The following is a 17,146-nucleotide window of genomic DNA, read 5'->3' on the forward strand; positions in this document are numbered from 1 at the left end:
ATTCTAGTGCCCCTCTTTAAAAAGGGTGACCGATTATCTCCCCAAAATTATCGCCAAATTGCCCTTTTGGATGCAATTGGCAAAGTCTTTGCAAGATGCCTTTTGAAACGAATTAATGATTGGGTGGACCAAGCTAATATACTTCCCCTTGAACAGACGGGATTTCGAAAGAACCATGGTACCATGGATAACTTAACTGCTCTGCAAGTGATAAGTGACAAATATATCAGGGTCAGAGGTGGGGGAGTCTATGCAGCCTTTATAGACTTCTCCACGGCTTTTGATAAAGTTGATCGCCCTTTGCTGTGGAAGAAACTATTTACTTTAGGTATGCCAGCTACGCTGCTAAATCTAGTTCAGGAACTCCACTCTGACACCTGGTGTAGAGTGTTGTTGGGTGGAGAGAGAGGCCTATCTCAAGCAATCCCCTCAGCCAATGGTCTTAAACAGGGCTGTTTATTAGCTCCATTATTGTTTTCCCTCTATGTTTGTGATCTCCCCCAGACCTTATCCTTAAGTGAAGGAATTGCCCCCACTCTAGGGGACAAACCGGTAGCATGCTTAATGTATGCAGATGATATACTTCTTTTAGACCTTACTCCGAAGGGTCTTAATAATCGTCTGCATGCATTGCATATTTATGCAGAGTCCCACCATTTGAAGATCAACATCTCTAAAAGCAAGGTAATGTGCATTACAGGGAATAAAAAACTCTAAATCTGGAAACTTTAGTTGGTTTTTAGGCAGTGAGAAATTGGAAATTGTAAAATCTTACGTCTTTTTGGGGAAAATAGTATGCGGTAACTTGAGCGATAAGGCTCATATAGATAACAACATTAGGAAAGCTAAGACACAGGGAAATGGACTGAGTGCTCTTTATAAAGCCACCGGCAGAAGACATTTCGTCCATTTGCTTGAGGCCTTCCGAGCAAAAATTCCTGCCTCTCTGCTCTATGGCATTGAGCTCATTGATCTGGGGCAATGGGGTTTTTTAGATATTATCGAGGGTAGACCTTTGCGAAATCTAACATCGGTCAATAATGCTTGTACAGTGCAATCCCTCAGACTTGAATTGGGCATATGAAGTAGTTGGGTTCAGGCCCTGGCAGGAGTAATACGTTGGGTATTTTGCTTAGCCAATGGTAAATCGGCTACTTTAAGATTTCTGATTAAAAAAGAATTACTGGGCCCCCTGAAAGAATATTCCTTACTTATAAAGAATTTTAGAAGAGCTGTTACTTTACTGGAATTGGAGGAATCAACTCTTTTTTCGCTATCCCCACATCAGCTAAAGTCGTCACCAAGACTGGCTACATGGGAGTTAAGTTTTAAGAGGGACAGAGTTGTCCTTATCACAAAGAAAGGTGTTACGCAGGTTGTTAATTCTTACTTATTTAAACATATACAACCTTATGCATCCTGGAACCTCCCACACGGTCTACACCGTTTTTGGTTCCTCTTGAGACATGATCTTCTCCCTTTAAATAAATTACTAGCTAGATCGTATGGCTCTTCCGATAAATGTAATTTATGTAGCAATAATGACTCGATTCAGGATATTGCCCATATCCTCTTCATTTGCCCTGCCCTAATGGCTCATCGCCGAAAGTGGTTGAGACCAATTTGTTTACAGTTAAGCATTTTCTCTGCTAAATCTTTACTCGATGCTATTTTCTACCCTCCCAATGAAATGTTCTGTTTCAGAATTTTTAACTTTTTAAAATGTTTCTTAGAATTATACTAATCGCTACGATTTTCCTTTTTTACCCTTGAGTAAATAGAATGTATTTTAATGATTGTATGTTTTGTAATTTTTGTTGTCGTTTATGTTTTGCCTATATGTGGATCTCAATTGAGTTCCAAATCATATTCAAATAAAACTGAATTGAATTGAATTGATAGTTGGTTTGTTTTATGATAGCATTTGAAGCCATATGTACAAAACATTTTTCCAGTCACAAACTGCCCGATTCTCAGAACGGGGCCGTTTACAACCAGAAAAATGCTTTTTCGAATGTACAAAACGCGATTCGGTATTTGGAAGGCCCGTGTTTTGGGAGTCCCTTCGAAATACCGAATCGGTATACTGTTTGAGACCAGGATTCAGTCACAAAACAGTAATGCTTTACCACCATTTTAAAAGTGATGGCAAACAATTCGCAAAAGGGAAAGGTTCCCCATTTGAGAATGTTGAAAAAAATATTTTAAAGAGCAAGCAGTGTTCCCACGAACCATTGCCTACTCTTTTTTTTAAGCCCATGCAGTTTTCCTTAAGGAAAATGGCTGCATTTAAATAAATACATAAAAAAAGATTGCCTTATTAAAAAGCAATCACAAACATGGTGGTCTGCTGACTGCAGCAGGTCACCATCCCTGTGATGGCTTTGAATCCTAATGGGTCACACATTGCAAAATAAGAAAGGTGTGATGGCTGGGATAGTTAGCGCACTCTACCATTTAAGTCTAGTAAAGTTCAAAGTCTTATTCGTTCAGTGTCCAAATATTTTCTGGTGCTAAGGAGAAGAAAGAGCCATCCATTCTTCCTCGACTGGAGAGGTCCAGGAATCAACAACATAATTCTCCAGGCACACAGAGATAAAATGGAGGTTGTGGTTTCAATAGTTCTTTTATTTTTTGTAGTTATATGTGTCCCTTTGCCAACACGTGTTTCGTCTCAGGCTGTTCCTGTTACAGCAGACTTCCTCAGGGCTTAATATTCAGTCTTCTATGCCTATTCCTGAGTATTACAGGTGAACCATTGCAAATAAATTCTAATGTTGTTCCAATTCTGTATATTGGGCTCTAGTTTTAGGCTGTGGATGGTATATTTAGCCACTTGTGGTTACGAAGCACAGTCTTCCATCTTGATCCCACCAGCAAACACGGCGGCAGCAGAGAAGATGGAAGACAATGCAATGTATTTTTGGAATTGGAAGATAGAGGGAGTACAATTGTTTGTCTCGTTAAAGCAGAGACTCCCATTTGATGTCTATGGCTCCTTTCGCAAGGAGTGCCTGAACTACTACTTCCAGAAATCGGCTGTGGTCTCAGCTGAGGATGTGCTTATGGGTTTGGATGTTAGGGCATGTGGTGTGGAACTAAAGGCATTAAACCTGCCTTACCACCATGAGCACCCATTGATCGGAGGTGATGTACTCCCAACAGGGGAGATAATTCCCTAGCCTTCCGACAGCAGGTGCTATGTGAGTGGATTCATCACTGCCTCTGCCTTTGCCCTGGTTGTTGTCCCTATATTCGCCTCTCATGTAACCCGTGCCTGTTAGAGAGATTGTCTTTGTGCTGTCTTTCTAAAAGAAGCTTTTAGGGTAGTAGCCTGGAGGGCACACATGGACTTCTCAGAGTCTTTTTTTTTTACTTTCGCCAACATCTCTTTGATTTGAGGGCCGCAAAGATGCTTCACAACATATGGAAAATGGAGAAGATGCTGTTGCACCTCTGGCCTCAATCCGGACATGTGGAGCCACACGTGGTACCATACAAGGGTGCTTTATGTTGATGCCTCGTGTAGCGGTATCTGCTGAATCTAGAAGGCTGCAGATAAAATCTTTTGAGATGACCTATCCCTTGGCCACCAGCCCCCTCTTTCTAGAGGTTTATGGGAGGTGATTTATCACCTTCTCCCGCTACTCTCAATAGGATACATCATAGCAAAATAAAAAAAAACTAGAGTTGGCGATGTACTGATGGATGGCAGCCCCCACCACTACATGCTTGCCAGCCTTTTTAATACGCTTGCTCTCCTCACCTGGTAATGGGGCATTACCTGTTACTTGTGCTAAGGTGCATTTTGTGCTCTACACACCACTAGAGATTCTCAGGGGAGGGAATAGGCGGACCACAAATGTAGAGGGGGGTAAGAAGGTTGGACCTTATGCTTTTTGTCTACTCTTGGCGTTACAACTTTAGCCTTTACAAGCACTTTAAAGTCAATCTTCAATAAGCACATTATCACAGGGAGAAGCTGCACTGACCTTTTGGTTTTCGAAAGGGTTTGTACCAGGAAATTATTCTCGTCTTGTAGGACGTGCATGTCCACCTAGTAGCACTAAGCAACCCTTTGAATAATCATGTGGTAGGCGGAAGTGTCATTAGGCAGAGACAGTTGCCGGGGTAGTGGGTCTATGTCATTGGTAGGGTTGACCACGTAGTCCTCCCAGGAGTTCTCCCCCTCCTTGAGAGCTAGCAGCTCTTCATAATAGTCTAGCAGTCAAAAGAGCTTCTTGGGTCTGAGAAAGTATGGACTGAGCAGTCAGGAGATGGTTGCTGAGAGGGTGTGGGAGGTGGTCAAGGTGGCGGAGGGTGCCTTGGCATAGGAGCCTGGGGTTTGTAGGCTTTTGCTAGTCTCTACATTTCATGGAGAGGGAGTCCTGGGTGTCTTAAAAGCCATCTCACCCTCAAACATAAGTCTGCACTTTGGGGGGGATGTGTGATAGTGTATGTGGAGTCTCCTCTGGAGGTGCCTTGGTGAGGATCTTAACATCTTGGTGTTATATAGGGTCTTCTGCTTGGTGTCTGTGACCTCTGGCAGCTACAGAAAGATGGGGGCCCTCAGTAGTGTCCAACTTCAGCATCCAAGGTGCATTTGATGTCTGTCTGGCCGATGGTTTAGATGGAGGTTTTGGCATTAACCTTTGTTTTGAGGGAGGATGCTTGGGTGGCAGTGAAGTTGCCTGCTGACGTGGCTCAACACTCTTGAGTGGAGGTTTTGAAGGCTGCATTTGATGTAAACATGCCTGGGGTGTCAGAGCCGAACCCGAAGGTCATTCCCATTTATGGTTTGGCTCGGGGCTCGATTGACGACTTCCTAGGCAGAAGTGATCTTCCTCGATCTAGTGGCGCTTTGGGGTGAGGCTTTAAGTGGCCCTTAAATGCTGGCATTGGTACTTTCAGAGCTAGGCATGGTCTTTTCCCAAAGAAGGAGGAATGTGTAAATATGTACCTTAGAGAGTCAAGGAGACCTTCCACTGACAATCCTTAGTTCCAATCCTTAGTTCCACTAAGATCAGTTGAATGGATGCCACTCTGAACCTCTGCTTCATCAAGAATCTGTTCAGACAACTGATGGTGAGGGTAAGCTCCAAGACTTCTGCTGCCTTTCAGATTGTGGAGGGATGAGAGTAATGTTCCTCTGACAAGGGAATTTCAGAGACAGGAAGCCTGCTGCCAGTCGAATAACCTAAAAATAATCCCATTTCAGTATTTTTGGGGGGAATCAGATTAACTGCTACACGATCACCATTCACTTCCCTAGATCTGTAACATACTGGAAATTGGAGTGAGCCAGACACCAAAAAGATCTTTAAATCGAGACACAGGCATGTGCCTACTAATTTTCTTTCCAGTGAGCATCTCTTCCTCCTGTAGCAAATGTGTCATATTTTTTCCTAACAGTCTGGAAGGTAGCCTGTCATGGCTGGAAGAATAGCTAGACCTTGAACTCTATTTCGAAGCAGAATTCACCCGTGCAGAAACGGTAGTCACGGTCAAGCTGAGCACTGTAGGTGTCAACTACCTTTTCCACAAAATCAGATACAGTGTCACAGGCATGCTATGGTGTAGCTAGTAAGACGATGAACCAGTACAAATTTAGAAGGACTGTCAGACACAATATGGTATTGGGGGCTTGTGACTAAAAGTCACTAGTATGTCAAGTTGGAAGGGTATGCCCTAGTTCTCCAGCTTTCCCAGCGGACATAAACGGTAATCAGTTTAACAAACTTTTCAAGAATGGGAAGTGGCCCTGAATAAGAAGAATTTCAGGTCTCGACCTCATTTTCTTTTGTCTGGTGAGAGAATGAGGGCTTATGCTTATTGTGTTGATGTCCCGTATGACAGAGAGCGCTAGGTAATCAATTTCATTTAGATTTAGTGAATCCCTTTGCACTGAAAGGCGATAAAGCGTTTTACCTTCTTCTCCCTTATGACCTTTGTTTACATAAAAGTCCACCTAAATCAAAAGTAGTGGCAATAAGTGCCAGAGGAATTGCCAATGTGTGCCCATACTGTTATATACAACCTGCATTTTGAGCAGCTCTTATGTCTGAAAGCCGTGGCGGAGATGTGCTTGAAAATCTGGAAAAGTTTGGGTTAAAAATTAACGTTTGGCTGGTCTCCAGATCCAAGCTAATGACTTTGTTTGAGGCAAAACAGTTCCCAGATTGCAGTTGGTCTGCTGGGATACAATATAAACAGTTACCAGTAGAGACTGTATTTCAGAAGATAAGTAAAGAAAAAAAAGTATTCTTCGTTGCCAAAATGAGGACTCAAAAACGGCAAATCCAAAATAGCAAAATCGAGAGAAATTAGTCAACACACAATTAAATGATTTTCTGCAGGAAGCCAATATCCTACACTCCAAGCAATTGGGTTTTAGGCCTGGTCACACAACAGAATCAGTGCTGCTTCATACAACGGAAACATGAAATTCGCCCTAGATCAGGGAAAAGATGCAGTACTGATTCTGTTGGACCTATCGGCCGCATTTGCTACGGTCTCCCATGACATATTGAGAGACAGGCTAGCAGATAGTGGCATCACCCACAAGGCGTTGGCCTGGTTAACATCTTTTCTGGAAAACATGCGACAAATAGGAACCTTTAGGCAACTACAAATAAACAGAAAAACTGTTGCCAAGTGGAATCACTCAGGGCTCGGCCCTGAGCCCAACACTTTTTAATCTCTATACGATACCGCTGCTTAACCTGATTGCATCCTTTGACAGCAAGTCTATCTCGTACGCAGATGACACCCAGATAATCCTCACCCTCGACAAAAATTCCACAGCAGCTGTAGAAAAATTCCAGCACTGTTTATCCGCAGTCATGGAATGGATGAAATCAAATCAAACCACCTCAAATATAATAGCTAAAAAACGGAAATCATGCTGCTTGGGAAATCTAACTTCTTCATGCCCAAACAGTGGTGGCCGATTGATACGGCTCCACCTCCCAACACAGTAGACACTGTGATGAACTTGGGAGATTCGACTCTGCTCTATCCTTCCACTAGCAAGCCCTCTTGGTGGCGGCCACATGCTTCCACATGATAAAAACCCTTAAAAAATGCTTTGATCTACTCTCTGTCACTGCTAGGAAAACAGTTGCAGTTGCACTAATTCTGTCACGCTTGGATTACTGCAACAGCCTTTATGCAGGAGCAAAAAACGCAGTTCTGAAAATACTACAAATAGTCCAAACCATGGCAGCCCGGCTGGTACTAAGACTACCTAGGAGGTCCTCGGCCACAGCAGCACTCAAAACACTTCATTGGCTGCCTATACATAAAAGGATTCTCTTTAAAATCCTAGTAATCATCTTTAAAACCTTCAGGGCAACATGACCCAAATACCTACGGTCCAGAATCAAACCATACATCACTAAACGACTCCTGCGATCATCCTTGGAAAACCTTCTAGCACTTCCCCCACCTTCCACTTGACATCCAGAGGGGCAAAGTCAATGGCAGTCCTAGGAATAAAAGCGTGGAATAGCTTGCTCACCCAGCTGAGACTGGCGCAGTCTGAACCTATGTTTAAGAAACTCCTGAAAACCTGGAGTTTTGCGGCCCCGGACCATACTGTTCTATCACTCATCTGATTCTTACACTCCACTGGGTCCACTATTTCCCTTACCTCAGACTTCCACGCATTCGATAGCGCCAAGATGCTCTTCGGAGTGAATGATGCGCTTTATAAATGCCTTCATTCATTCATTAAAAAAAAAGGCTGGATGAGCTAGGTCTCACACAAAAGAAGTAGTATCACAAAACAGATTGCAGACAACGCTGCTCAACAGAAAAACTAGCAACTGAAATACAAATGTTCAGGAGAGATACTTTAAGTACTGATGTTCCATGAATTCCAAACACAGTTTCTAGTCAAGACCATGGCACTGTCAAACAAGTATAAAGCAAACAAAATCCCATGAAAATCCCCCAAAATATTTCTTACAAGGAGGTTATTGCAAAACATGTGGGACGGATTCATAAATAAAAGAAAATACCATGTTTTCAGTTTGGTGTGGTCTCTATTTTTCATTGAAGAATCTCAAAGACAGAAAATAAGACATTATGAGGTGCTTAGCAGTTCACCTGGGAGCAAACTTCTCTCAGAGGATGCTTTTACTTTCAAAGCATTACTAAAAAAGTAAACCACTCTTCAAAATGAGTCATAGCACTAACTAGAGCTGATAGACTGCCATTTAGTGTGTGGAAAAAACCTTCTGTGGCTGCTTGCACTTTATTTAATCCTAAAGCATTTTAAATATCCCATGCACAGGAGGCAGTTCTTGAAAAAAGAAAAAAATACTTACACACTCTGTAGTCTAATAAATTTATCTGAATCTGCAATCATGTCTGGAATGGTGCCCCGGACAGGTAAATTTCCATGACCTTCTTTTAATACAAACTCCTTCAAAGCACGAGCTAAAATCCAAAAGGAGGAGGACTGTAAACGGATAAAGCAATACATGAGTATATGATTGTGCACGTCCATTTCAAACAAGGCAAAAGATAATATTCTTTGTGCTTCCGCTGCTTTTTTACCTGTTGCGAAAGGTTAACACCACGCTCATCATTGAAGATTTCATCAATACTACTTGGTATCTGCAAAAAAAGATAATTGCGAGGAAGATTATTTCTGAAGTCTCACAAATACCTGGCCTACATAATAAAAAAAACTGCAGTGAACCAAACAGCCTTTTAAAGCAAAGCTATGAATACATAGAACACATTCAAGGCAAATCAAGTTAATCAGGGCTGTATGCTCTAACACTGACAAAATGCCACATACTTAAAATGTCTGGTAGTGTCGGATTCCTGAAGTGAGAACCATTTTGGGGCCATCAAAACAGATGCTTTTGCCCTCAGGATTATTACCTTGTCTTGACATCCCTGGTGTGGTCGCTTTAGAAACTGTGAATGCGGGAAGGCCTACTAAGACTATCCTGGAGAGTGAATGGCATGCTTGCTATCAATAACATATATGGATCCGATATTCCACTGTGCGAGTAGTACACTGAACATGATTTAACTATGGACAATCCCATTTGTCATTAGATATATGCAGGTACCTGTTATTTACATAATTCAAAGTGGACAATAAAGAGGAAGTAAAAGATTTGGAAAAGTCAATATGTACAGTGGCATGCTGGACCGTTATAACAACATGTAAGCACGGAGAAGATACTATTTTTTGTACAGTTTCACTACCCTACCAAACCCAAGTACATTTTTACAAAAGCCAAATCTGAAATTCCTTCAATTAAACCTGTAACCACCATAAGAAATCTATAATATTGGTCTTGAATGGTCACCAGCTACAAAGCATTTCATTTGTTACTTTTGCGAATCTTCTCATTTGTCCAATTGACTTATTTTGAGAATAATCTTTAAGCTCAGAAAGTGTCTGTGAGAAGTTGGCCTGGCTTAGGCTGTCCACTAGTTATAGTGGGCACCTTGCACCAGTCCAAACAGCCCCTTAGAGGTGATAGGTTAAAGACATCCTTTATTGAAAGCTATCCTAGAGGTAGCTATGGAGAACAGCCTTCAGGCTAAGTCTTGAAGGAATGTAAAGCAGTTTGTTTTACCAGTCTATAATCTCTTGAATGACCAAATGAAAGGAGAACCACACCAGGTATATATATAAAATATATGTATATATTCTTAGCAAATCCTACTAGTCTCTTTATGAGGCTAGAGGTCAAAACACAAAAGATAATAACACAGTAAATTAGCACAATATACGTTGAGCCCTAGGGGCGTACCAAACCATATTTTAAGAAAGTGGTATGAGAACCACAACTTGACTAAACACAAGGCCTAGAGCCTGTAAAATCGCTTGGCCCTCAAGGCCCCACCCATGGTAGTGACACAGGGGACCCACGGGGGACGCGTGCAGTGTGAGAACACAGCCGCAAATCAGCGTTCACTTCTATGGGGAAAGTCGCGGTTGGAAATGTAAAGATGTAGGAGAGGACTTTGAGCAAACCCCTTTAGACTTAAGAGATTCTAGGGCCAACACCCACTGGAGCACCGGAGTACTCAAATTACCTCACCCAGGGAAGCCGGGTGCATAGGTGTCTTTTGGTGTCGGGAATCGTTGTCGTTTTCAATGGCGATCTGCTGCAAAGTGCTGCTGCCGTCGAAGGGGAAAGTGTCCGGGGTCCAAGCCTGGATCGAAGATGAGAAGAATCTGAAAGCAGAGGGGACAGAGTCTGGGTCACTTGCTAGTGACCAGGGGCACGATAGTCCAATGCCCACCGATGTCGGGTGATTTCAGGTGAAAGAGGTGAAGCTTGACTCTTTAGCCACGAGGACCAGGAGGCGTCGACGACGACCAGGATCTGGAATCGAGCTGCCCCACAAAGGATGTCGAGTGCTGCGGTGTCGGTGACCGGATTGAACCCAACAAGCCTTGGTAACAGCAACCCATGCAGAAAGTAAAGAAATGCTTCGGTGTGGACCAGCAAGGACCGAGGGACTCACCACGCACCTCTGAGAAGTCTGGAAATCCACCTCTGGTGTTGCAAAGTCGTCGGCGTCCGGCGGAAGCTTGGGAGGTTCAGACCGGCAAGATGAGTCTTTGGTGCCTGCCAAGCAGGGGAGTCACTCCTTGACCCCAAGGGAGATTCTTCCTTCCTCTAGTCTTGAGTAAAGAGTTGCAGTTCCAGGATTCAGTTGCAGAGTTTCGTCCAGGTGTAATCTAAAGCCCTGTTGCCAGGGGTTCCTTACTTATACCTAAGAAAGGGGTTGGACTAACTTTGTGGACCAACCTATGGGAGGGTTGGGAAAGAGGGGTGGCTACACCCATTTCCTTTGTCCAGTTTCACACCAGAGCATTGGCTTGTAGCACCTGCAACCGGTTTGAACTGGGCTATGCACAGGGACACCAAATGTGCCCCCAGTGCAGACTTCAAAGCACTCTCAGAGTGCACATACCCAGCCCCAATCCACTAAGGCCTGTCTGGGAGGTGAATACACCTCCCTGTGACAGGAAACCTATTGTCCAGGCCTCTCCTGCCGGAGTTTGTCAGCAGCAGGAGGCCAGACTCGTGTCTGTGGCTGCAGCATCCATTTTGTGATGCCAGGGCTCTTTTAAACTGGTACCGGGTATACCGGTGTGTACACGTCTCTCCCTTCAGAAAGATGAAATTCTACCCCCAACGTCAGGACTGGTGGGGGGGGGGGGGGGGGGGGGGTAGGATTCTAAAGTGTTTGACACCAAAAACACAACATGTTTCCATGCAGCCATTCCAAAGTTAGCATTTACAGCGAGGTTATAATGCACTTCAGAGTATCTGGTCTGGCTGCATCACAGAACCGCCCCAGAGAATAGATTCCGAAGGCTGCAGAGGGGCCCTGCTCATGCATGGGCACCCTCTCACACGAAACCAAGCACCCTGCCTTCAGGATTGATAAGGCCTGCCATAGGGGGAACTGATAGGTTTATATGTGCAGTGATTAAAGGTAGATAAAGGTAACCTATAACTAAGTAAGGGGTGCATGCACCACCTTACCCAGGCTGCAGTAGAAGTCCTGTGGTGTCATTTTGGAACGCTTCCCAGGGGTGGCATAATACATGCTGCAGCCCCTGGTAGGCCTCTGGGCTACCTATGCCCTTACTACCTAGTGTACCATATACTAGGGACTCACAAGGGTACCCCAGTAACCAAACAGGAGTGTACCTATAGTACATGGAATCAGTTTTAGAGAGGAAGCTGCTAGGCTGGGGTCCTGGATAGCAGGGCACCAGCCAGACTAGAGTCGAAAAACAGTGAAACATCAGCAAAAAGTGGGGGTAACCATAGTAAGCATATCCTACTCTCCTACAGTGTCAGGTTCTAAATGTTTGTACACTGACAGTGATGGCATCACTTGGTGCTTGTATTTAGAGGGATATCAATGGTGAATGCTGTTCAACACCAACATCACGATAGATAATAAAGTTCTATGGAGGGTTGCATATGTAGTTTGTCAATTGATTGTGTGGGTAATTATTTTAGGTAAAATAGTTTTTCCCAAAAAGTCATACATAGAGAGGCTGTCAGTCAGCACGCAACGGTCAGTTACATTGTCCTTTACATTTTGCTTCAGCCCACCACAGCATTCATCATAGGGCAAAGGGTCACTCTACACAGCTCCCTACATTTGAGTGACGGCACAAAGCTTGAGCACACGGTTCACGTTCGCTTAAGAGTGGCTCTTTTTCCTACAGTGACAAACCTGATTCTGTCTGTTGTAAAAAATATATATATACTGTTTATGTTGTCTGCACTTCGGTTGCCCAGCTAGATGATGATTTATTTCCTACCTTGTTTTTAAGGGTGTGTTTACAAAGAGTTCTAAGGCCATTGTATTTCCCTACAATTTGAGGGTTTGGTGGTGATTTCTTCTTGACATTTTCAATTAAAAAAATTAAATGCATGCCACAAATGAAACTTTATATTTAAAAAAACTATTTATCGCTAGCAAAATAACCACATCAGTCAATACTTCTTAAATTTAAATTGATTTATTCCAATCATATAATGGCCACATTTAGTTGGGGGCATGTTTTCTTTTTTTCCTATTTATTTTCATGGGGTAGGCTTGGAATTTTAAGTCAGAATTGTGCTAGCATGGGGGCTAGACCTGCAAGCTTTGCAATGATTCTTATTTATTACTTTTTCATCCACCTGGAGAGGTTATGTTGTGCAAACGGAAGCACAGCATTTAAGTCATAGTATGGATGCCTCATTAAGAGTTTCATATCATTCATGAGGTACACATTCATCACATATTATATATTATTTCCCGAACATATCATGTTAAAACCAAGTAGAAACAGAGTTAGTAGAAATACATTTAGAATTTACATTTCTTTCCAACTGAGTAACAGATCCATACAAACACTAGAACATTTGGATGCGCTATGACCCACACCACATACTCCGATGGGTAATAAAGCAGTAATAAAAGCGTGTGGACATATCCTGCTAATGTTGTATGTGCATTTCTTCAGCTAGAGTTGAGTTTGCATTTATTTTGCCAAACCAATAAAGCCAGTGTCCCCTGCTTTAACAAATGTTTTCATTATCATCAAAATACGTATTTCAGGGAGTCCCCCATCAAACACAGCACATCAATAAATTACAACCTTGAGCATATTCAGTCTGTGAAAGGCAGTTAAAAACAACAAAGCTTTAAAAGCAGTATCTTAAGTTCGTTTTCTACTTTCTCAGGCACCATGATGAAAGGAGGAATCTTGAGACAAACGAATTATTAACCAACCATTACTTTGCTAGCAGTACACCCAGGGACACCAATGTTTGCTTACGTTTCCCTTGTTTAGGTTCCGGGTTTCTACCTAGCAGACATTTAAGAGATGCATGGGATAAGAGTAACCAGGCAATCTATTTGTAACTCTATCCCTGGACCTACACACTTTGGTCATTCTCAAGCAAAATGGAAAAAAAACATCAGCTCCGCTGCTGCACATCCAGGGCTCACTCCTGGTCTTTCTGGTTTTATTTCATGATATATAGTAGGGGCCCAGCAGCAAATATGAAAGTGCACTAGCTTAAAGTGTGCATTAGTAGAGACTTTAGTGTGTTCAACTCATTCCACTCTACTTCTGTTCTGTCTGGGACACTCAGAGATAAGTAACCCAAATAGCATGTTCTTCATATCGGTCGGCAGCCTAAACTGCCTACATGGCTCGTACATGGACGTGATCTGCCCTCCTCTCAATTCCAATGACAGAATGCCCCTCTAGCTGCCTTGGTCTACTGTGTTGAGGAAATTGTTTTAAATGTATATGTCTGCCCTCTACTCCTGATAGAAATTTGCCACCGACCTGTGTCTCACCCATTTTAACACATCCCCTCCAGTTCTTTTAGGGGTTTTCATGCTGTTTGCCAATCTTCTGGAACATGTGTAACTCAAAGAAAAGCCTGCAGGACAAATGAAGTCATTAGTGGGTCACATCCCAAAGCTCTGCTCAGTAAGTCTGTGTCTGAATACCTCCTAACCAAACTATCACATGACATGCTGTTACAGTGGTGCTAGATACTACGCTTCAAGGTCAGGATATCCTAGTGGACTATTTTCATTTGTCAATTTCAAGGTACTTCATTTAACCCAGTTTTGGAAAACCAATGCACAACAATTCGACGAATATATCTTCAAGCTCTTTAAATGCCTATTTAGGGAGGGAACATAACCAGGAAAGGCATGTTAGCATCTGAGCAACATTACCATCTAGGCAAAGTGGAACACCCCATAACCAAGAGTAGCAAATGTAATGATGTCTATATTCTTGAAAATTGTTTCTGGTTCAGTGGGTCAGATTTGGATACCCAGCATCTAATGGTGTGTGGCAAACAACCCCTTTGTATTCCCACCAGTCCCACCAATGTGAATACAGTTAACGTTGCCCAATTAGTTGTAAGGCCTGAAACCAGAACAAAATGATCCATACCGTGAGGGACTGAATCCTTTAGGTTCCTGAAATGAATCGGAGTATTATCAGCACATATAGATAAAATATGCATATTTGTACCAATCTTAATACCTCAATCCGTTATTTTTATTAAAATGCTTTAAAGTGGCTTAATAACAAGGGCAATGTCTGAGGGTCATATTTAAAAGACTTGCTTTTCAAGCTTCTAGCTTCTCAAATTGGAATGTATGTAAAATGATGCACAACAACAAGGTTTGGCACTTGCAGGAAAGCAGCTGTTGCCCTGAGCACTTGAATTTGTGTATCGCGTAGTTTGGCTGCAAAAACCTTGAACTCGCTTCTTTTTTAAAAAAACAACAACGAAATTTTACATCTTACTTTATAATCTTTGTGTGGAAAGCTTTTACTGTGTTAATCTTGTGCTTTTAACTTCGCACTACCCTCGGCTCCCACTTCCTGGTTGAGCCACCCAGAGCCGCCATCTTGGGAGAGTGCGTGCTCTAGTGGTTGAGAAGGGCGGGGTTTAAAATGCGCGATGCGCAAGCGCGCAGCAGACGCGCCAAAGGAGTGCCTAAGGCAAGCCCGTCTGTGCCCGACAGCGTCCCGGAGGCAGCCAGCGGCAGCCACTATTTTCGGGGACTCTATTCAAAACAGTGCTAGCACTATTCAGTAATATAGAAAGGAATTGCTATCCTTCAATGCTTTTAATTGTAGAGACTGTGAGATGGGATGCCCCGTTGGACTGCTCCTACACTTTCCACCATTTCTCTTATTGATCTGGTCAGGGGTGGGAGGGTGCCGGTTATTATTAAGGTTGCACTTATAAATGCCCGCTCTATGTCTAAACACTGCCAGGACATTTTTGAGCTACTCACTGACGCATCTCTCAACATACTTTTCCTGACACAAACATGGTTTACTCCATGTTTTTGTCCAGTTATTGAAATGGCCATTCCCAACGGCTTCAAAATTGCCTGTGCTGATTGAAAAAACGGGCGGGGGGTGGCAGTGGTGGTTAAAGAGGATTGGGAGTGTCTATTCAACGAAACTAATGGATCTTCCTGAAGTTGAAGCCTTGGATTTTTGCATTAAAATTTCCCCTCACTACTGCCTGGGTGGGATTGTGCTGTACCGTCCCCTTGCTCGGTAGGCCCCTTTCCTAACTTGCTGGATACCTGGATCATGCCCAGAGCTTTGCGTTACTCGCACTTCTTGCTCCTCTGGGACTGTAATATACATATGGATAATTTGGATGGGAATGATACGCGTGATTTCATAGCCACGTGGCACGCGAGTGAACTTAAACAATATGTATCCTCTACGACCCTTTGACGTAATCTGTTCCAGTTTGCCACTGCTGGTGACCCCCCTAAGCCCCCCCCCCCGCGGCCAGTCTAGTCAGATCACTATTTGAGCACCTTTTCCTGGAGTATCGCCAAGTGTCCCTCCTCCTTTAGGCCGCGTTGTGCTGTTACACGCAGCGAACCTCACAAAATTGATCCAGCTATTCTTTGCATAGCACTGGCCGACTGTCATCTGCAGCTCCCTGACGATTTCGACCTGGCCCTTGTGCAGTTTAACAACTGGATTGAGAAGGTGGTCTGTGATCTCTTTCCGCAGGTTACACCTAGACACCTTAATGCGCATCTGTCCAAACCCTGGTTCTCGCCCCTGCTTAAATCTCAAAAACAGCAGTGTAAAACGCTGGAAAGAAAATGGAGGCAGAACTATAGAGTAGCTGCCAAGACAGAATTGAAAAAAGCCCAAAAATCCTATTACGCGACGATTGTAGCAGCTAAACGATGGTTCTATGCCAATCGTATCACCATGTCGGGCAATAATGCTAATGAACTTTTTAACATTGTTAAAAGTTATGTTTCCCCTAAAGCTATGAACAACCCCCACACCCCTTCTATCTCCTGGTGCGAAGAGCTTTCTGACTTCTTTATGAATAAAGTTAGATCGCTTCAAATGCTCTTCAACAAACCAGTAGCCCAGCCCACGCAGGTGTTCTCTGACCTTAATACTGCTTCTTCCACTGAAGCGCCTTTCTCCTCTTTCTCCGTCCTATCCTTTGCCGATTCCCTCGCTGCCTTGTCCTCTTTAAAATCTGGTTCCCCTCTCGATCCCAAACTCATGGCTCGTGCAGCTGTTGCCATCAATCCTCTGGTGAATCAGCTGATTAATACATCACTGGGTTCGGCCTTTGTTCCTCCCGCCTGGAAGCAGGCCCTGCTGGTCCCTCTCACCAAAAAGCCAACTCTGGATCCCCACGTCCCGTCCACCTATCGTCCTTTTGCTCTACTTCCGGGCGTGGCCAAAGTATATTAGAAATTGGTTAATAAACAGCTGACCTCTTATATTGAACAGCAGGGTCTGCTGCATCCGGCTCAATCTGGGTTTCGAGTTTCATACAGCACTGAGTCTGCCTTGGTGGAAATTACAGAGGCCATCCGGGAGACGTTAGATGCCAGGGGCAGGGCCGTTTTGGCCCTTTTGGACCTATCTGCCGCCTTTGATACTGTCCCCCACGCTCTTCTCCTGGCCCGATTGCAGGGGTTAGGTATCATCGGTGCCGCATGGGAATGGTTAAAATCCTTTCTCGACGGTAGAACCCAACAAGTATGGATCCCCCTTTTGCATTTACTAACCAAGCCCTGCAGACAGGGTCCCTCAGGGATCCATAGT

The 17,146-nt window shown here is 43.6% G+C and overlaps 1 protein-coding gene across 1 annotated transcript in view; it reads right to left on the reverse strand.

The window, feature by feature from the left end:
• NAE1 (NEDD8 activating enzyme E1 subunit 1) overlaps positions 1-17,146 on the reverse strand; it is a 152,077-nt gene that overhangs the window by 94,605 nt on the left and 40,326 nt on the right. Inside the window, exons 12-13 of the mRNA XM_078668391.1 lie at positions 8,563-8,622; positions 8,331-8,464 (exon numbers count right to left, since the gene is read on the reverse strand). Coding sequence (XP_078524517.1) covers positions 8,331-8,464; positions 8,563-8,622 — 194 coding nt within the window. The remainder of the gene's footprint in view (positions 1-8,330; positions 8,465-8,562; positions 8,623-17,146) is intronic.

The sequence above is a fragment of the Lissotriton helveticus genome, chromosome 12, assembly GCF_964261635.1.
Source record: "Lissotriton helveticus chromosome 12, aLisHel1.1, whole genome shotgun sequence".
In the NCBI taxonomy this organism is placed as follows: Eukaryota; Metazoa; Chordata; class Amphibia; order Caudata; family Salamandridae; genus Lissotriton; species Lissotriton helveticus.